General features: G+C 36.8%; 2 protein-coding genes across 3 annotated transcripts in view; one reads left to right on the top strand and one right to left on the bottom strand.

Annotated features, from left to right (window-relative positions):
- The window catches only part of LOC100648099 (tudor domain-containing protein 1), a 318,253-nt gene that overhangs the window by 226,874 nt on the left and 68,233 nt on the right, over positions 1 to 23,146 (bottom strand). The gene's annotated exons all lie outside the window — the stretch shown is intronic.
- The window catches only part of LOC100642524, a 68,878-nt gene continuing 61,011 nt past the window's right edge, over positions 15,280 to 23,146 (top strand). Inside the window, exon 1 of the mRNA XM_003397552.4 lies at positions 15,280 to 15,532. Within this exon, the coding sequence (XP_003397600.1) occupies positions 15,478 to 15,532 (55 nt within the window). The 5' untranslated portion in view covers positions 15,280 to 15,477. The remainder of the gene's footprint in view (positions 15,533 to 23,146) is intronic.

Here is a 23,146-nt window from a genome sequence, read left to right as displayed (position 1 = left end):
ATTGATTCTGTAAGAACAGTTCGAGCAATTGGATTTTACAAATAGAACATCGATCTTTTTTCGGTTATTTAATAAAACCGTGTTGGGTATAGTTAACAATGTTTTTACATTTTTTAAAAATAACGATAATTATGTATATTAATTATTAACCGGTACCACTAGAGAAAATTTGTCTAAAAGGAAATTTAAATTGAAGACTATGTTCCAAAGTGTAGTTTTATTTCTGTGGTATATTATTTTATTGGTTAAATTTTGCTGAACTTTTGTGCTTTCTATTAACAAATGTGTGGTCTCAAGAAAATGTCGTTTCCATTTTATTTCCAATCTTCCAATTTAAAAAAATTAATTGTGGTATTATTAGTTATTAAAGAGTCAGATCAACGCTAGGAAGACCGATCGAGTCTGTTTCTGTAACACAAATAATAATTTTTTACTTTTTAATAATGTCGTCCCTAAAGTTTAATCGAACGATCAGTTACAATTGCCTTATGTTCTAATATCACGTTTCAAACATGTTACTAACAGCCGGAAGATAAGAAAAGATATAAAACGGAGAGATCCATCCGCCTCTTTTCAGCTCTAATTGAAGAAAACCATTCAAAGATCGTATCTTAGAAAGTTGTAATTCACAGAAAGGAGAATTCGACCTATTTCTTTTTCAATTTTGTACGAAGCTTAGAACGCAAGTTAGAAAGTTATAAATCGTTGGTTATAGAGATTCGAATTAACCAGGCCGAAATTAATCCGAAACGAAATAAACGACAAGAAAAGGTAAGTTCCACTTACAATAAAACTTTGAAATACGAAAAACACGAAGACTGAAAAGCGAGTCGATCGATTTCTAATTAACGTGGACCATATTAGAAAGAACAACGATTTACTGGCTATGAGATCGTTTCAGTATATAATCGAGAATCCTGCAACTCTGAAGTAATTGTCGCTGTTTATTTACGAAACGCTTCAATCGCTATTCCGTGTTAATATATAACCAACAAGATTAATCTGTACGCTGTAGCATGTTTTCTCAGTCTCTTTGTCTGGGATACAAATAAATTTTAACGTTGTTTTAGTCGCTTTACGATGATCTTCGTCATAATCAATTACAGCCAACGCGCGATCATATTCACGGTACAAAAAGAATCAAGTAACACCAGTTTTCTAAAGAATTATCCAAGTTTCTTCACCGCGAAAAATGTTTCTCCACCTTCGGAAGCCTTGAGCAAACGATTGAAACACGTGATACACTTTAGAAATTCCGAAGGAAGAGATATTTCAATACTTTACAAGATCAAAACGTAGATACTTTGTGCTCGTTAAATTACGACTCAAGCTGTACGTAATTGCAAGCAGATGTTACCACGACAGTTCGTTCGAGTTTTAATCAAAGATAAGGAACCCTGAAATTTCTTTCTATAGTAAACACGGATACGTGTATGTGGAGCTCGAGTGAATGCCAAGTTTCGAATATGCAGAGTCAACGTGTGGAATTACGAACCGGTTTCTCGAAATTAAGGCATCGTATAATGTCCTCGAAATTGCATATCTGGTTGTCCTACATAGGCTGATAGCCTATGAATGAAACACGTGACTTTGACATTCGAATTACGATATTCAGTGATTTATAAAAATAATACGCCAAGTATCCTTCAGTGTGTTGTATGTACGAGCCAACATCGATAACAACGTCTACAATTGTAGAGCCTAAAACACATTAAATGTTCTTTCTGACAAAAAGTATCCTTTACTGTTACTGTGATATCTTCTACTTGAAGATTGTGGCATACGATATCTTCTACTTTCAGATTGTCCCGTGTGATATTTTGTATTTTGAGATCGTACCACGTCTATCTCCATCCAACATCCGTAATTATCATTATTTATGAAACATCTTTGTAACAATTTTTACAATCTTCGCAACACCTGTCGTCAGCAAAAAGTATCCGATGATTATGAAAAAGACCTAGTCAGACAGGAATGACAGTATGAAATTTAGTGTTTCCAGTACCGTGTCAAAGGAACACCACGATGAATAAGAAATGTCTCTGTATTCCGACTTCCTGGTGCGCCAGTGGAAACGTCCCGATACGATTTCTCGGTTAACGGTACACGTTGGTGGTATCCGATCGCTCGCGGGATTTCCCGTGAAGAAAGAAACCTGAACGGGCTTCGTGCGCTGCGAAAATTGGTCAAGTCGCTGCGATTTCGCCATCTTCATGGGGTTTCGTGCTACATTTCTCCAAGCTTCTGTGTTTTTTCCTTCCATTCTTTTTCCTCTTCTGTTGGAACGAATGCTTCGTAGGAAAACGTATTGTTGAGAAAGTAGAATGAGAAGGCAGTGTAGTCTTCATTAATATTATTTTAATAGTCAACGACACGCTATCAATGGATCAGTGAATGATGGAGACTTAATAATAGTCTCCGAGGTGAAACATTCTAATCGATTATAGCTGTTACTTTCGTCTGGAAAGCAAAAGGCATTAATTGGCTTTCCCAGTTAGATAAATGTGAATTAAACAATTTAAATAAATAAAATCAACATTACAAACGAAACGTTACGTCGCCCTTAACGTCGCCTCTTAATTACAACCAGATAGCTGTTCGTTTTCGCCTAAAATATGTAACAAGAAAAAGAACTACGTTATTCTCACACTTGCTTAATCGATAGAACTTGTTTCTAGAATAATCAGATAATGGTAATCACTTCACCGCGTTCCATAAGCGGCGAATAAAATCGCCAATGAGAATTGTTGTTAGTTCACCTGTTGAAAACTCGCCCATCCGCCGGTTAATAAGAGATTGGGCTACTTTCACCGTTCTTTGGATTCCAATTATATCGTTTTCAAGGACGGAACACGAACGAATCCGAGGGAGCCGAATTCCACGACTTTCTACGGAAATCAGCTCGATTCGGCTGAAACTCTCTCAACGACTGGATATATTCCAGCAAGCTGACTCCTCCAGCCTTTGGGACATTGTCCCGTTGTCGAATCGAACAATGGATCCCTGCTTTCGAAAGGCGAAAACACTCTCCCATGACCGGGTTCAATAGGGATCATAAGTGCAACAATGAAATTGCTCGGAACACACGAAACTCGTTACGTCTTCGGCCACCTATATCGCCAGACCTTATTACATTTGTTACGTAAAACTGATCATAGGATATAGAAGAAGTTTGACGCATAGTGGGTGGAAAAATTATTTCCACGTACTGTTATTTTTTAACGAAGCTTTTTTTAATCAGATTCCATGTTTCATTTTCACGATAGATATTAAATGTCTGTAGTAAGAAAATGATATGAAACTTAATATATTTCGTATATTTAATTAACTGTTATATAAATGCTATAGCAAATACAACGGTGTGTATTGTGCTTAATATAACAACTGTAGATTGGTATCGCAAGGATAATGGGATGAACTATGACTATGTTGATTTCATTATATTTAGAATTATGCGACTGCTTAAGTAACTATCGTGATATTAGCATCGATAATTCATCAATTACCCGGCCCCTCATTTTTCTATTTTGTTCTCTTACGTTGGAAGCCGTGTCACGTTGCACAACAGAAATGATTCCATCAATATTTACATCAATATGCATATTGCATCTTGTTTGCAATTCTCCTGATTCGTTTAAACGTTCAGCCTTTCAAGTCCTTGATTACTACTCTATGAAAGCGAACACTGTTTATAATTCAGTCGAGTAAATGTAATAATGGCGGAAAATTGCTCGATAAACAATGTCAATCAACAAGGAGTACAGTAATGTTTCCGATAACAGCGTATTAATCAGCGAACTTAATGTTAAGAACGACTGTTCGTACGAGGAGAAAGAAATTTAACGGAGAAGTAAATTACGAATTGATTTTCCACGATAAAAATCATCAAACAAAAAAGAATAGAAAAAATTATACATTATAATTATGCAATCATATTTCAATTTCGCTTGATCGACATTATTCTAAATATTGCACGTTGGAAAGGAACAGACTATAATTATAGTGAAGAATGGTGGCAATGTATTTTTAATAAAAATCAAAGTTAATGTCTCACACTAGAAACATTTTTGAAGGCCATTGTACCTCGAAACTTAAATTTTCCTCGTTATATTTTGTATTTTGCCTTGTACTATAAAGCAATTTGAAAATTTCTCGATTAATTATTTATTCGTCAATCAACTAACCTTAATAAGATGATTGGAAAGCGACTAATTAAAAATACTTCGCTGTTGAGTTATTTTCTAGGGAATATTACCATCCAATCCAGCTTTTCGTAATATAGAACGTTCTATTTCCTACAATATATTCTATATTCACCAATAGACATTTTCAAACGTTATTCAACCTTTAAAAATCATACAATTTCGTATTTCAATTAAAAAGATCCGTTTAAATCATTTTAAACTTCCTATAATAATCGCTAATTAAATTTAGATACAAAATCGAGCACGTAATCTCGTCTTCCAACGTGAAACGATAAAAATACTAAAGAAACTTTTCGCTCATTATATTACGTGTTTTAAAAGAATCAAATTCACCGATCCCAACCTTTAAATTGCACAAAATAAACGGAAGATTTGATACCACAGAGTCCACACCATCCGTCAAAGACGAAATATCGATGCTTCGGCAAGATGAAAGGATTCGAAGTATTTCGCGAATTCGAGTCGTTGGTGGAGCAGTAATTTACTTTACACCGATTCTTTTCGGCATGAAAATTCATTATGCTATTAGTCGGTAATCGGCTTTCGGAATGCTCGGTTTTGATCCGATTATGTCGCGATTATACGGTTTTACCATTCTTTTTTTCCTCCCCGCTCTTTATATTTTCCACCCTTTTCTCCTGTCTCTCTTTCTTTTTTAACTCCCACCACGAGGGAAAGATAAAACTTTATTGGAGCGAGAGAAAAACTAGCCGTGAACCGGCCATTTTCTTCGCGTTATCAATATTATAACAGTGTTTTCCTGTGTTACCCCTCGATTGAATGAATATTCCAAGCTTCGCGGGAATATGGTCGTTATAATACTCGTTCTACCGCGCGTTTCATAAAGGTGTGATACTCGGTGGGAAAATAAATGGGAAACCCAGAGTGGACGTCTGGTTTTGCTTCGTTTTCAACGGAATTTCCGGTATACGCCCGATTGGCGAGCGCGCGCACATACACACGCACAATTTGGCCACGCGTGCGATTTCACATAGACAGGACATTAAAAGCACGAACGATGTATTTTATTAAAATTTTGATTCTTTCTCTACAATTATATAACTAGTACTGTATGACTATGCAAAACAACTTTATGGAAAAGGCCATTCATGATTTCCGGAATATTCCCATCGAAATGAATTCGTTCTAACGATGACCTTTTTTGCTGTAAATATATCTTCTATGTTTAGTAACATATTCATACTACTAACGATAAAACGGAAACCTACGTAATATATTTTAAAGAGTCATTATATATCATTTATTTGTTAAATATTATATATCAAACATTATGGGGGTAATACTCACTATTTGTTTCTCTAGAATCCACATAATTTAGCTTCACCCTCTCATTTGTAACAGAGAATCATACGTTCATTTGGAAAAAGCAGAACTGCACACATCATATCACTAGTCACCATAATTTACATCCACCTGTTACTAATTTTGCGTAGTTTGTTCTGACAGCATTTCACTTGTTATTATATACATCTATTAATTTATTAATTTATATTACGAATCTCTTATACCAATTAATCTATATTTTTCTAATGCATTTATCTCACCGATTAGTAAGCAATATCATTTCTAGAAATACTTATTATAATTTTCCTAATACCAACGAGGCCTACTATAAATACGAAGTATGGATTTTATTTTGAAAATTATATCTAACTTTTTCCAAATTTGCATATTTCAATATCCGTATTACTACATCATTATACTACTCTTACGTTATTATTATTATTATATTCATCATGAGAAGAAAAACGTTCGTTCCCAAGTTCTACGTATAAACAATTTTCCTTGGACGCAATGAGACGAATTTATCATTATCATCGTAAATGGGTACAACCATAGATCATCGTAGACAATGGCGAATTAAAGATTCTAGGGAATATTAATCGTTAGACGAAAATGATGGATGATTCAATTAATCTTGGAGTGCAGGATCACGCAATTCGTTCGAACGCAAGCATACACGTCTTCATGATCTTTCTCTTAACAGAAAAATCCACGGGCTAATGAATGAACAAGTGGTGTTCCACAGCGAGCCTGGCATTCTTCTTTAATCGTTCTAGTTCGTTTCATTAGCGCGTACAACGCAATGCATCATTCTAGGAGAGCACAAAGCCCCGGGGCCAACACGCGTTCGCAATTTCTTACGTCAAGCAGGCTTTGTTAGATCCCAGACTTCTCACGTGTAATCCAGACCTCTGGCTCGAATTGCGTAAAAACGTAATCCCTGGTCGTTGCGCTACATTTCCCTCCCCTGGGTTTTCCGCGAAGAGAAATAAAGCAAAACGTCGGAATCGCGAATAAAAGACTTGACTTCTTAAAGGACGAATTTATAGATTTGTAGTATGAGGTGTAAAATCAATTTCTGTACTCGTGTGATAAATATTGGGTAGATAGGTTTCCGCTATTTACGCGTTCAACGTTAAATTGACCAATGAACTTTGCGAACTTTTGTTAGTTATTATTGATATTGACCGACGTGTAAATTAAAACAAATTAATTTGCTAGAATGAGATGGACGACAAACAAGCTCCTACTCGTATGTGTAACGAAGTACACTGTGTATCAGAATTTAGGCTCACGTTAAAGAATTATATAACGCGTTCTTGTAATAATTGGAAATACTCGAATAATTTTGTAAAATCTGTCTGGTTGGTGCTAGCTCGTCTTATCGGTAATTTCTGTCGCTTAAACGTCTGTCGGAAGACTGGAAAGCTACCCCTCTCTACGAGATAAAGAGCAGGATCGATCATTTTTGTTCAAAAATTTCTATCTTTTCCGCGTTCTTAGAATTCTACGAACATTTTGTTCCAACCTGAACACAATTTTTCTCAATTTTCCTCCCTTTCGTCACTGTTATTTTCGTAGATTACAATCAAAGATTCTTACAACAAACAATCCCATTTTTCCAGTCGAACCCCTTAAAATGGACGCGATAATTTTGCTAAAAGTTTTCAGGTATTTCCGGATGTGCGTATCTGTGTCGAGTGGAAACTAAAAAGGTTGATAATTAACAGTCGTTCAGAAACGCGAAATATCTCCGAAATTCCGCGACGAAGATTCGTCGTTCCAACGTTGCGATTTGCGCGCGCCAACTTGTTTCATGAGAAAAGTTTGAAATTCTACGTGGCAGCCTTCAGTAATTTGTCTTCACTCGCTGAATACTTAATAATATATTCTCGCGTCTGCAATTCGAGAGACTTTGATTTCGGGGATGTGCAAAGAGGTCCGCGGGCGGAAAGAGTTTTCCAGACAAGAAGCACCCTCGACTTGTTCTCGAGGATGGATTAACGTCTATGTTCGAATAATCTTGCTGGCAGCAACGTCACGGGACAAGAACGTCGTCGCGTGTCTCGTCATAAGCGAATATCTGGCGAAAGGACGCGCGAAATGGAAATTAGGAGTGAAACGTAGTAGATTCTCTATCGCACGAATTGATCATGACACAGACCGCACGGATAATCGAATTGTTCAAATTCATATTTTTATCGAAATGATAAAACAAGCGCAAACTAAACGGAGAATCGTTTCACTTGTTAGATGATATAACGCACCCTTTCCTTCGGATATTTTGCACATATTCCCTCGTGTTACGTGTATTTTGCACATTTTTCCATCTTGAGATTTTCCAAAAATGCATAAACATCCGCAGCCTGCCTATCGTTAAATTAATATCGATTTGATCCACAAGTTTGTGCGGACTTGTTGAACGTGACAAGTTCTGCCTCTTTTCTCAAATGTTTACTGCAAATTCGTCTGCATCGTGTATTCTCCATTGTTATATACAGCTTCTTGCCAAAGGTTTGAGTAGTTTTTGGATTCCTCGCTCGAAGAACTCCGCAGTTTCTCAAGAAAACGAATCCGCCAACCATTTTCGCAATTCCATGTCGTCGTGGAAGAAAACATCAGTCGGACCATGTTGGAGGGAACGAAAATCTTGATAATCCGTTGGGTTGAGATTCGACGAGCAGAGCGGATGGTAGAGAACTTGCCATCCACAATTTTGGAGCGCGTTTTTATCAAATTTGCGAACGGGTGGGAAATGAAATTTTTGTTAACCTCCATATTTTTCGAACAATTAATCGCTTTGTTATTGGCACAGAACGGAAGAATATACGGCCACATAAAAAAGGAAACACGAGCTATCGAATGGCATAAGTACAAGATATAGATGATAGGCAATTGTTACGAGATAATATTCAATATGAAGTGAAAATCGCGCGAGCTTATGGACCAACCCGTTAAAAAGAAATTCGCAAAATTTGTACACGCGATTCCCTATTCTAACCTAATTGTACGGTACACCATTGTTATTACAGTGATCGTCTCAATTCCCATAAATCAAATCTGTCGAAAAGCCGATCTCCAAATAATTTTCCTAAAGGAAACCTTAGACGAAGCAAATCGAACTCCTCAAGGTATCGTCTGACCTACGTTCGTACCACGTTCCAGCAACGACGAGAACGCACCACGTCGACGATTTCGCATGGACTTGCAACGAAGAACGGAAATTAGTGGGAAAATGGGGGCCGAGCGACCGGGGAAAAAGCTTTTTTCGCTCGGTCGTCGTGCAACAGTTTTTCGCGCGGGACAATTACTGGCCACGGCCGCTGATGTGTTCGTTATCGTCGCTATTTTTTCACCAGGAATATCCCGGATGAAACACGAGCGTGAAAATTTCCATTCGTAATGAAAGCACAAAAAAATACGAGCCGAAGAGCCGGGGATAGAGCGAGGCTGGTCGACAGCGAATCGTTGCTCCACGACTATTTATGTTTCGTTGTATAGATTATTTATTTGACGTCGATATCGTGAATTATACAAATGCTACGGCCAGGCTATTCCCACGCAAATCTACGACACTGTCGAGTTTTCTATGCTTGTGTACACGTGGCCGTATACGCGCCGTATGATGTTCAGCCGATTGACGATTCACCCCTAAAAACTATGTCAAATGAATTATCGAATAATTAACTTTAATCGTTACGCAGCTGCAGGAGATATCGAGGTGGTACGCGCGTTATTGCGGCTACTTTTTGTACTTTTATTCGTCCATCGAGCTATGTAGTATGTTTTTGTAGCCTGTTTTGGCCTTAATGAAATAGTACCGCGTGCGATGGTATTTATTTTCCTATGGTCGAGTAAATTAACCTCTTTTTACATTAAAACTACTAGAATGCTCGAAATGATCATCCCGTAATTTCGTATAGAATTTTTTGTACCCACACAGTGGTACTGTTTTACGGATTTAAATATCTTTTTGTAAAATGTGCGGATACAAGTTTGTTTTTTTTTTCCTTCATTGCATTCTTTTTCGTGCAAACAAAACAATTTTTGCCTATGTTTGTCTTTTTCCTGGAAAGAATATTTCGATGTTTTTCATCTCTCTCCCACGCACTTCGAATCCTTTCTAATAAAATATCCTTCATATCGCGTAATTGCAATTCACTAATATCGTAAAAATATAATTTCTATAAATTCCTGTACAATCCTCAAGAACGATAAACTTGAACGATAAACTTTCAAGATCGCGATACTTGGTTAGCACGTGGTAGCATCACAAAATGAAAAAAGCTCATTTTTCATCGTGATTTAAGACGTGAAACTTTCTACACGCGCCAGTGGAAAATCCGCCGGTCTACGAATAATTATCGAATCATATAGATAAGTAGAGCGATAATTTATACATTTTCGTTTGTCATGTTCATCGGGGGTGCATTAAATTCGACGTTGAATTAATTGGAGCAAGGGAGAAATAAAATTTGCAGCAACACGCGATCGGCCGAATTCGAGCAGCAGGAAAGCTGTATGCAAAATGCAAATAGACTCGCAGTGGTTAATCTGCTTAAAACAAGATCCGGCGAGCGGTTCGTCTCGCACGAAAGTACATGGAAACGCGTACGCCAAAGAAAACGCAACGTTTTCATATATCACGTAACACCTAATTACACGCGATGCTTTACGATGTTAATCGCTATTGATTGCGAACATGTATAATGTTCACTTCGTAATTCCCATCGGCTGCATTACAAATTTCCTGATTGAACATTGTGAAAATATTTATCAGAAATTATTTTCTATGAGAAAATATTGATCGCAAGTGTAACAATGATTAATATTTTACATTGGTTTGAATCTTCGTGCACCCAGATTCATCGATATCAGGCATTTCGAAATTATTTATAGAAATGTATAAAACTCATTAATACTAGAAATGTTTCATTAGACTTTATTAAGCATAGACTCGTTGTACCTAGCAAACAGTCATCAAGCAATCTTTTAAATAGAGAATAGTTTGCTATTATTTCAAGTACAAAGAGACACTTATATCCCACTGAAGCAAAAGGCTGCAAATCATTGCATTATATTCATCGAAAGAGTTAACAATTGCCATAACAGAGTATTTTGTGCTGATTAGCCCCGTAGCGTTGGAACAACAATGTGACAATTAAACCGCGTAAGTATTAAAGTTTTTAGAAACAAATTTCCATAAGAATGCATAGAAAGTATGTATGTAACGTTTTACGGTAGCGAAGTGAGCTCTACATGAAAATTATTATAGCGCTGTACGTACACCTGATATTATTCTGAATAAAACGAATGATAGAATAAAAGTGCACATCATTTTGAAGAAAATAAACCAGGTCCTAATGGCTAAGTAAAAAAGCAACAAAAGGAGAAAGAAAAAGAAAAAAGAACTTAATTAAAAAAGATACAAAACAATAATCCCGTCACCGCGTCGAATTATACGAATAATATTTTCTTCCGCGGTTGGATTCGTTAATTTAACACGTAATATGATATTGAGGTAACGCACGATGTTAACAAACGAACGGGCCACTCGAGTGTTTTGCACGCTCTTTTTCCATTTCGCCATCTTTATTTCTCGTCGGCGTTGATTCGCTCGCCTTTTGAACTGCGTTTCGCTAGAAACGTCACGCTTTTCGAAAGCAGAACTACTAGCATAATTACGACTAATTACACCCTTTTAATTAGACCGGTTATACCCTTTTCTTTGCCGTGTCTTCTTTCTTTATTCTTAGGCACCCGCTTCTGCTTCCTCGCTTATTTATTTATATGTACACTAACGCGGTTCAAAGAGCAACGAAACTTCCCTAAAAGCCTATGGCTTAATATTTTATTTTTTAATACTACTTTTACCTTTTATTTTTTCCCGGGCATCTTTTTTCCTTTTCTTTTTGTCGGTAACTTCGTTTAATTTTTTGACAAGAGACTGAATTCCAGTGATTCGGTAGTTGGTTATTTTTACTTTGTGCCAGAGTTCAAGTTATGTTGCAAATTCTGTAAATGGTTTATAGACTCATCTTTCTAAATTTTCGTTGCCTTTTTGGTGATTTTTCAATGTATTTTACCGTCAGATTATTGTTCGTTCTGACACTAAATTTAATTAGATCGTTGATCGATGAATTTAATTCTGATGGAAAAAAGGCTTAAAGATTCTGAATATGTAGCTTTCCTCTTCTTTTCTAAAATGTATTTCTTTCAATTATTTTCCAGCTTTTCTTACAATTAGTTTTATCACCCTTGCATATCACTTCAAGATTTCATTTTTTCCTAGAAAATCAATGTATTTGTATAATGAACATTTCGAAATTGTAAGAAGAATATTTGCATTAGAGATTATTAAAAATGTGGCTGTTGTTGTTTTAATATCTACTTTTAATATCTCTATCGTATCATAGTATTTTAGTAATATCATATTTCAATATATGACATACAGTTATTTTTATACGTTTGGTATGAAATTCAGCTACATATATAGATACGAAAATTTATTAACTCTCGGCCTGGGAATTTGTATTTTTCGTATACTATCTTTCAAATACACGTTCGATAAATTAACCGTGAATTTTTCTTGTAGATAACATTAATAACCATTGCGCTAGATAAATTTAAAATATTCGTTTCCGCTAATTTGGAAAAAGCAAATAAATCTTCCGCGTCCAAAAGGTAGACGATTAAATTTCTCTGAAAAAAAAAACATCGCGTATCCCATGTGAAGATTGAAATGCCATAACGCATCGATTATGCGATGTAACGTTAGAAAGCTAATCAGACATTATATTTTTCTTTTTTCTGATAACGTTATCACGTTCCAGTGCGATTTCCATTGTCCAAATTGTACAATTTTGTAATTTAAACGATAAAGCAAACCAATTGACTATCTAATTTTTCACCAGAATCTAGTTTTCTGCCTTCTCTAGTCGAACCGATGATTATGAAAGTGGCTTGAGTCATGTGTTTTTCGTTTCACTATATTTAATGTTCTGCGTTTAACGCGTGAACTGAATTCTATTTAACGACGCAACGATCAACTCGATCGAAACGATTCAATTTCTACTATTTTGCATAGACGGTTTCACATTATTATAAAGTAAATAGATATCACGAAAAGCAAAATAAGTGATGAGTATGAAAATAAATACGATACGTATAAGATAGGTATGAGAATAAGTTATTCTCTTATAGATTCTTGACTTTGATAATCATCGACGCAACTGCGAACATTTGAGTCCAACTCCTATGCAATTCTTTATACGCATTTATTTTCTCGAATTAAGTTTAACGGGAAAACACGGAAAAAGATGCACGATTCTACGCAATATAATTCTACGCGGCACCAGGATAATTGCTATGTCAATCTCTTTACCTAATTTTGTCACCTTCTGATTATTTCTTTTTTTTTTTTTTTTTTTGCTTTGCTGTTTTCCTTTAGGGCGGAATATCACGGATTAGTTTTGACGCGAAAAACTTTGCCCGAACGATGGAAAGTGGTCGAGTCACTTTCGAATCGAGTAGGTACCGAAAAAAAGAAAAAGCAGAACGCGTAAATCGCGGCTCGCTTTTAATCGTTTACCGGTCGCTCTTATGGGAAGTTGATGTTGTTTAAGCAAAAGATAATGTGGGAATAGGTAATTGATATTCCGGGGAATTTTACGTAAAATGCATGTGACGTAAAGTATCTACGATGCAGTTTGTAATTACTGGAAAGTTACTATTACTAATGAATGGTAATATGATTTTAAATTACTCACAATTGATGATTACACTCTGATATTTCGTACATACCTGAAACATAAATATACAAACCGTGAATATACATATTAATATTCATATCGACAATTTATTAATACTGTGTTTATATGTTGTTTGAAAATATGCGTTTTCGATAAAAGATCGAAAGTACCGAGATACAAGAAAATTCCAGTCTTTAAAAGTAACGAGAATAGACATTAGACTAAAAGAGACTAGAAGAAACAGTTATAGCGAAAAACATGATTTTTGAAGTGCGATGGAGTATTAAATGATTATGATTAAAATCACAGAAGGATGAGAGCTTTACACGGTGAACTTTAAAAAGTGTAGAAACAACGTGAAAATGTGAGATGGTAAAATCAACTGTACGATGTGGAATTTTGAACAATTATAACGAAATTGAGCTTGAATAATAAGAGAAAGTCATATACAGTGATCAATCATATACACGCGTTACATTACATTCGGCGCAATTCGAATGAATATTTTTAATATTCGATCGGACAGAATTTTTCTACTTGTTTGGTACGTGAATGGAAATTCAAACCACCTATACTTATGCAACGTTCGAAAGTTATTACTGGCAGAAAAATTACGTCACGAAAAAGAAACAACAAAGGAACTGCATCGGCGGGGTTTCAACGAAGGAACGCTATGCCAACACCAGTATGAATATACAATTTTCACACTTGTAAGATATCCTGCGAATTCTCCCGGTGAGTTGTAGACATCTTACGATATCCCAGTGCTTCAACAAGTTTTAACGAACTTTTCGTCATTGCCATTTTCAATGAGTAAAGCGTTAGGTTAAGAAAATTGGAAACTTTCAAGTTTACCATAGAGAACGTTTGCACAATGTTTAAAATTTTTCTATAAAAATCAAACTGCTTCCTATTTAAAACTTAGAATTTATGCGATTCTTTCAGTAACTGTTTCATCAGGTTTGCATACCCTTTATGATAAAGAATTCAACGATGAAGTAAATATTTTGTACTATTTTTAAAGTAAAATTAATTTATCAGATTTGCATGGTATTTAAATTTCAAATGACGTTTAAGAGACTCTAAACTGTCTCACGGTAATTAGCAACGATAAATTAATGGCAAAAACTGCAACAAAAATTTCTATCTGAATATCCAATATCTTATCCTGTCAGCAACTTTCATACTTTCTTATCTGCTATTAAGATAACATCCTGTTAATATTACTTTATACATGTACTTTGTATACATTCTAATCGTACCATTATTAAAACACAAAAAAAGAACAATGTTTCTTTCGTTTTTTAATCATATCCTTGAATTCACCAAGAGGACTGAGATTTTTTCCAGGAATAGAACTTTGTTTCTAAACATGTTCATTAAACTTTAGTAATTATGCTCTCTGTCAAATACTATAAATATATTAAATAAGGACTAAAAATATAATGTTGATAAACACAGCGTTGTTTACTATATTTCTCCGTTCTATACAAAGGAGGGCTTGAAAAGACAATACTTAAGATTAATATAACTAATTAAGCGATTACGTTTATTACAGCAAGAAAACAACGAAAGGCAACTTTATTATACGTTCGAAATATTTTCTTCCAAATGATACTCTGGCACCGAGAATCTTAAAAAGTACCCCATTTTCAGATACCTCGTCAAACATGAACAAACCGTCTTCCATAGTATTCGACGGATAGCAATCCACGAAATCTCACAATTTTCAAGCAGATGCAACAAGAACAAAATCTGACAATCCCATCCCATGCATTCCACCCAAACATCTCGATCATCGTCCACACATTCTCCCAATCCACGCAACTTTCGATCCGACCAAGCAGCCAAAAAGACAGCGGAGAACCGACTGTCCCGAAGGCGTTCGCGATTCTGCGAGAGGATGTAAGTGCGCCTCCGCCTGCCGCTTTCTTTCCTTCTTTCCCACCACTGGGTCTGAGATTCTGGGCGGCAGAGAGGCCAGCCTGCACACCGTTGGCAAAGGCAAAAGTCGGCGAACGTTCCGTTCTGGTCGAAGCGAGCCGGCAATACTAGGCGGCCGTGTGTCACCGAGAACCGCCAGTTTCCGCGTGGACTTCGTCGCAACGGGTAGGCCTCGATCCGCGCGCGTCCTCTTTGCACGCGTGGCCTGATACACACACGATTGCGTCGTGTCGCGTCGCCTCGCTTTGTGCACAAGTGCGTCTGGCGGAAAAATGCGGTCACCCAGTGTCCCCGTGTGCTTCGTTCACGTTCTACTGTGCGCCCTGGGTGAGTAAGAATTTTCGTCTTGCGCGCGTGTACCATGGGACACATCGTACGGTTGCGATACGACAGTGTAGACGCAAAGGGTTTACAGTCGACGATAAAAATAAGTGCGAATAACAGTGCAATGGAAATAGGTATCAATGAAGCTTCGTTAAACGCGGCTGGTTTACACGAAGATGTGAATACCCATTTCGATTATTTACAAGCTTAACTTTGTGCTTCCAGGCTTTATAATAAATAAAACTTGAGGATATAACGCCAATCGTAGAGTTGAATTATGTTTCGTTGATACTTACTTTCGGTACTTGTCTCCTTATTTTTGTCGGCTACTGTATATCTAAAGGAAGTACGAAGCAGCAAAGTTTTCGAGGTAGAAAAGTATCGGTGGATATTGATTGTCTATTAAACGAGGTGTACGTCGTTCAGCGAGTGATGAGGTGGTTCTTGAGATAGTAGTCTCCAAGGAGGAATTATTTGTGGTTTGATAGATGCAAGATTTTGGAGTTAGATAGGACAGGAATGGTACCGATGAAGAAGCTGCGAATGTTTAGGTGTTTATAGGGTACGGAATGCAAAAAGCAGAGTATTTCTCATAATATAAGATTGTAACGCGGATTTGTCCTGTTTTTGTGTTTAGTACATAAATGGATAAAACAGGACTAATTACTATCGTAATTACTTATAGTTAATTTTACTTACTCCGTTAAGATCTACGTTACTTAATCGTATTTTATTTAAATTAATGTAATTTTTCTGCTCTAAGCCGTATACTATTGTAAAATTAGATTTTTATATTCTGTTTATTTCCATACGAGTGAATACATTTCTTACAAAATTCATCCACGAGATACGCAATCATCGTTAACAAGAAAGCTGTTTTGTTCGTTTGTTAAAGCGAATATCACGGTCAGTAGAAACAGCTAATCTGTCGTTGTTTGTCTCTTGAAATCACAGCATTAACTATGCGTCTTACTTTTTACGTCTAATCCTTTGAATCCTTTGATGAAGCTCGCACTCGTCTTGGATATGAAAATAATTAAAGCAAATGATGGGTAGCGTTAACAAAGAGCTGAACGATCGTTACAGCTTTGTGGATAATCAGTCACCGCCCATCGTCTACAGGGAACAATGTCGGTTACGGAAAGACTCGCAGGGGAACAGACACCAGGTGTTCAACCAGGCTAACGGGCCTGTTAATTGCTGCGACACATCTTCAGCTTTATGATACGTCAATCGCTATGGGAACCAGCATGTTCCTAGCTCACGTTTTCACTGAATGTTCAGTAATAACGGACTTCCAGTTTAATAACGGAGATTAGGGCTTTCGTGGTATAGCATCGTGCAATTATCAGAATCGTTGCTTTCAGCAGCAACTATATTTTTGAAATAGTATTTATTTCGATAGTAGTTGATTTCGGAACTTTCCCTTTTTGTTTTCCTCTTTCTCAGTTTCATTAAAAGTTTCAATAACAGAAAGATATTGCAATAATGTTCTACTAAGTCGATCGTTGCCAACTTGACTTCATTTTATCGTATTCGTTACATCGTGAAGTGGTTAATGACAATAAAGTATGAAAACAAACTTCGAGAATTTATCCTCGATTGAAAATATCAATTAGAAATGCGTTAATGTAACAGTTAAACTACGAACTTTTATGCAAGTTCACAGCTTTGAGTATATACTTAGCAGAATGAACAAATTCGGTAGAAAATTGTCTGACGTATCAAGTGTTATACGAAGCCACTTTAATATTTCATGTACTTTTTTATGTTGTCTGCATTTCGCGCAGCTATCCATTTTCAAATTTCCTATAAATACGTAAAAATCCGCGGGAAACACAATAAATATAAAAAACCACTGTAACGAGTGTATCGTTCGGTGTTCCGCAACCTGGTCTAGAAATCCAATTCCTCCTTTACTTTTTTATTAAACGACACGCAAGAATTGGCACATATAGCACTGTTCCGCGTAACTCGATGAAAAAAAAAAAAAAAAAAAAGAGAACGCACCAGCTGTAACGTTCAAGCGGTATCGAACGAAAACAGGAAGTCGAAGGAAAAAGCAAATCGCCGCGCAGGTGTAAACTGATCGAGGCTGTGCGTTTCGAATGCAGAACGCGCGGGTGAAGTCGACGTTAAGCGAGTCCCAGGACGGTGTAAACATGTATTCCGTGACACGTACGCCGCCGCTCCCACGGGAATCGATGCGAGTACCGTTTCCGCGTGAAGAGACCATCACGATGCCACAAGGCGAATCCCCGTAAAAATGTGGGTGTGAAAATAAAGCAGAGATATCGTTCGTGTAAAGTATCGTTTTTAGAGGAGCATTAGTATCTTTGATGTTGAAGATTACATACGATACAATGTATCAATTTTTTATTCAAATATTTGTCCATCGTACGAAAAAATCGAAACTAAATTGTAATTGCAATAAAATTGTACCTTTCTTTAAAAAAAGTCTATCTAAAAAGATTTAAAGGATTCCTATATGGTTTTATATAATCGAAGGTTCTAGATTAATTTACAATAAATCTATAAATAACCATATCCGTATACAATCCATAAAATACCATAAATCGTTCTGTAAATCACATCTAAACACTTTCCCTCTCGTATTTCGAACTTTGTTTTCCTCTCAACACGCTCAAGCTCTAAAAAAGGAAGAAAAAGAAATATACTCGCTTGATTATCCTGAATGAAACTTCCAAATTTCTGTAATTTCTACTGCTAACTGCGGATAACAAGCGAATCGTCACTCCCTAAATCGCATCAACAAGCACGCACATTTCTATCTAAGCCACCCCTTGTTCTTAAATATTTCCAACGTTACAACACTTTCACAGACGAAAAGAAACGCATAATTTCCTGCCAGTGTATCTCTTCATCGAGAACGAATAATTTAAAAAAAAAGAGAAAGAAACTTAAAAAAAAAAGAGAGGTGAGAGCGGGACACGGTTTGTGTTTCCGGTCAGCGTCTGGCACGCTTGAACGACGTCGAGGACGTCGTCGTCGTCGGCGAACACCAAGGGAAATCAAGCGTTCTCCAGTTTTATTTGCATAAAATGATGGGGCTGAGCATGTCACGTTCGAAACGTCGCGTCGGCCTCCCGTTCGTGGCTCGCAGCTCGCGCTGATTTTCCTCTCGAATTTCATTACGCCGCGGCCCCATGGCGCCTACGACTCCGCGGGAACAACTGCGTCTCCGATCATTAAGTCACCAAGTAGATGCAAATTAAAGAACAGGAGAATTTTCCCGCGGAATTTCCCAGCCGCGAGCAGATTTTCGAACCAACGCGGCCTGATCCGATTTTCCGTTCATTTCCAACATCCGTGTGTGACCGACGTTTGTTTTCCGCGTAAGGGTGGCGCACCGTTGTTCTTCTACGTTCGATTCTTCTTGGCCGCACGAGACTGATTTCGAGAGGTTGATTGCACAGCTATTTGTTTTCCTGTTTGTTATTCTGATTTTGTATAGAATGTTTGGGATGTGTGTGTAGGTACTGATATGGAAATTTTTAAGCTAATAGGAAATACAATGAAAAGTAAAGTTAATGAAGACCATTAATATATAGTCGAGGAATCGATGTCTCTTATCGAAGTTTCAGAAACGTTTAGGAATTTAAAGTACCTTTTCTATCATCGGCTGTCTTCTGTGGCATCGTACAGCAAAGAGATGAGCTTCCTTCCGTAACATACGTGTGACGTATGACGTGTGACGAAAAACGGTAGAAAACAGGTTCAAAGTGTCGGAATAATTTTCTTTCGTTTCGAAGATATCGCGAGACAAAATTCTATCAATTAAATTGCAGTCAAAATGGATAAGAGTTTAGTGTAGAAACAAGTAGGTTCGACTAATTCTTTAGAGTGTTTAATATGGCTTCGTTTAAAAATATTTGACAATTGACCGGATGTATTTTCGAAACTTTCCTAAATTTCTCAAGTTCTATCCAACGTTCTAATCTAAATGCTAGAAGAAAATCTTACAACTGGCTGTATCTTGTAGGATCTACTTATATCGATAACTCCCTGGACCGAGAACGATTAAGTAGACTCATTAGGAACTTTCTAAAACGATCTTTGGCACTGATAAAGATCGCTTCGCGTTCGCTCGATCTTTACATTATAGTTAAATGATCCATGTGGGTTACGCGTACAAATTCTTGGGTCAATGCCCACGAACTTCCAAATACGGAGGAACGAAAGCATAAACGTGGAAGATAACACCGGTTAAAACGAAAAATTATTATAAATTGACCGCTCTATACGAACGAAAAATTCGATCACGAAAGCTTTTGTATTCGTTCAAAAGATACAAGAATATTGGTAACGAATCAACCTTGATGGTCGATTGATCGAATGGAAAATTTACGAGGGCAAACGTCAAAAGCAGAGAAAAATAGAGCTAGTGGAAGCAGGAACACGTGCACGGCCATTAAACGACACGGTGCATCGCGACGCTACGCTGGCGCGAAATTCTTACGATCGTCCCCGGTACTAAACGCTGACAGAGGTCCTCGAAAAGCTCTATTTGCCTCTTCCACCCCTGTCCATCCTCCCTGTTTCCTGTCCGAACGGTCCCCTCCCACGTTGGCAATCGTGATACGATGTTTCGTCGCGTTACGTGCTGTCTTCTCTCGTTTTTCTCCTTACAACGAATCAGTTTCTGCCGACGAGGCGGCAATAAAACGTAACGACGTTAATTCCGTGTCTCGCCACCGACCCAGCTTCTATGTACGATATTTCGAACTGCAAGAAGCTCTCGTACGAGAGGTTTGCAAAGAAATAGGTAACATTGCTGAGAGAGTACTGGTTTGCAATTTAGAGTCGCTTTGTTTGGTTGTTTCGATAATACGAGACGAGAGATTTGGAAAAATTCACGCCGTACACTTGTTGGCGCTTGGTCAAGATATTCGTCGAAATATTTTTCTTTTTATACGTGCGAAATATCTTTTGTAGAGTTTAGAGAACGTTAAATGTCTCTTAAAATATTTCTTAGTTATCTCATATGATAAGAAATTCTCGCATAAGAAAACTGCGAAATTTTGTTAGCATCTCTTTAGCAGATAGTTAAGACATTAAATGTATATTTTCAATCTTTTTCATAAACAAGAAAGACGAATATATGGGAGAAAGAATATGTGTAAACGAAATGAGAACGATCGTTGAAAACAAAGTAATTACAGGTAGAAGAAAATCTTGAACGTTACAGTCGACAAACGAGAAAGCAAAGAATTCTTGTAATAAGTAGAAACTCAATTTCGAATTCTAAGTTGAAGATAGGAAGGATGCTTTGAATTGAACTTATCACACATTTCGCATTATCTGTGTACGCTTGAACTTCTTGATTCTATTAAAATTTTACTTTTTGCTCCTTCGACTTGCGACTTGGCCCGTTTCCCCTCTTACTCTGACTTCGCTTTATAATCATTTCTGGTCTCGAACCGTAACAAATTATACAGAATTCTGTATCATCCTGTATACGCCGCTGATCCAACACTTTCAACTTCTATTGTTTCCAGCGTTATTTTATTATTTGTTATCACGAGGTGCTATAGTTCTTACGTATCAGAGTAGTTTCATTTCAAAATTACAAAACAGCAAACTAAGCCAGAATTATCTTTAAGATAGAATCGGATATTGAAACATTCATTGATAGAAAATTAATAGAAATTGATAGATTAATAGAAAATTAGAGACGATCCCTTGTAAAACAAATTAAAGCTGTATTACATGTATTGTGAATCGTATGCTACATATTATTGTATTACATATAATCGTGAATGATATTGTCAATTACCTAATATAATTAACGCAGTTATAAAATTTTGAACTAGTTCCATCGCAAACGAGACCTAACCGTTCTCGCTATAACAAAATTAAATAGGAAAATAAAAAAAAAATTACCTCAGTCTATCAAACAAATACCCAAAATTGCGCTAAACTCGATAGGAACCAACACATCGAATGGAAAACTAAAATAATAGATACACCGTTTTCGCGAAAACTCAATTCCCGATGATTAGCGCTACAACTACCGCAGCGTCGGGTGAAATGAATAACCGTTGGAACGAAACGCGGATGCAAGGAAGGATCATGAGACACAATAAATAACCGTGGACCAAACATCGCGAATATCGCGGCCGCATTACTTCAATTTCATTATCATCGACGCGATTATTGTCGGTGCGTGCGGGAAACGTACTGAAAACGAATCATCCTCGTTGTTGTCGCCATTGATGTCGCGTTCTGACAAAACGGAAACTGACGCGTAACAGGAAAGGCACAGAGGATGATGCAAATGATATTGATTCGAGCGAATTATATTTCCACCGATAACAATCGCTCCATTCGATCTTTTATTCGGAAATAAAAGTCTCAGTCTACCGGTGCGCTTTTTGCCGCCGTTTCGCAATTTCCAGGAAGCAGCCTCTTCTCGCTAAAATACGATCTGACTTATATGACGACGTTGGATTACAACTTTGCTTTGACCTTTAACACCAGAACTACCGATAGTTAACACGAAGCTATTTCTACTAAAACCAGCCAAAATGACTGGTATTTAAAAAATACGTAATAATAGAATATTTTTATATTTATTGATTTATTACTTTCTTACAGAAGGAATTCCATGATATGTAGTAGATTTTTGGTATTGTTAATCCATCTGGGACCATAAACGAGGATTGACACATTTCTAAAATTGTAGAACCAGTCATTTTGACCGGTGTAATATTACTGGTGTTAGTATCTAGCGATCGATCCGGAATTTTCCTGATAACTGATATCATCATATCGAATGATACGCAGTAAAAATTTTAAAAACGTGTGGGAAGTTATAGAAAACAAGAAAACTGGTTAATTGGGGTTCGATAAACAGATTGTAGGACCCTTTTACGCTTTGGCAAGTGCCAGTCATTTTGGCTGGTATTGGTATATGTAGCCTTGATACAAAATTATTTTGAGTTTGAATACGTAAAAAACGAAATAAAGCTCATTATATTATTCTTTCGGTTATCGTTGCGAAAGTCATTACATCAATGCGGCAAAAAAATATAACACGAAGTAGGAATTTTAAAATAAAATTGTTAAACCAGTCAGTTTGGTGTGGTAGTTCTAATATTAAATACCTTACGGCCGAGTTATTCTACGTGGAACGTTTGATCGTGACCCTAATCTTACTTGCAATTATTATGTTAAATTGAAAAACTGTCCATGATTTGGCTATAGTTATAAACAGACCGCGGATGTTCATGCAAGTTCATATCTCTATGAGAGCAGTGAAGAAAGTAGAACATAAATAAAGATTCGATTAAGACGAAGTTTACAAATCATTCGAATTTCCAAAAATTAGCAAATCTACAAAATTTCCATGGAAAGTGACGAATCGGTCAGTTTGGCCACTCTGTTGATCTTGATGTTAATTTATGACCTTTCTAGTTTCATCGATCTAGTTTATACAATGCATAGAGTACCGATTGTGTTCTTCTATGCGTGCCACTATAGTTTGTTCCTCGACGTTCTCGTTCGATAACTACGAAAATCTACGGCTGGACGATCAATCGACGGGTATTCCGGTGAAATGCGTTTTCCTCTGGGCGATTTTTACGCTGAAACACG

The sequence above is a fragment of the Bombus terrestris genome, chromosome 9, assembly GCF_910591885.1.
Source record: "Bombus terrestris chromosome 9, iyBomTerr1.2, whole genome shotgun sequence".
In the NCBI taxonomy this organism is placed as follows: Eukaryota; Metazoa; Arthropoda; class Insecta; order Hymenoptera; family Apidae; genus Bombus; species Bombus terrestris.
This window is presented reverse-complemented; position numbering and strand designations above follow the sequence as displayed.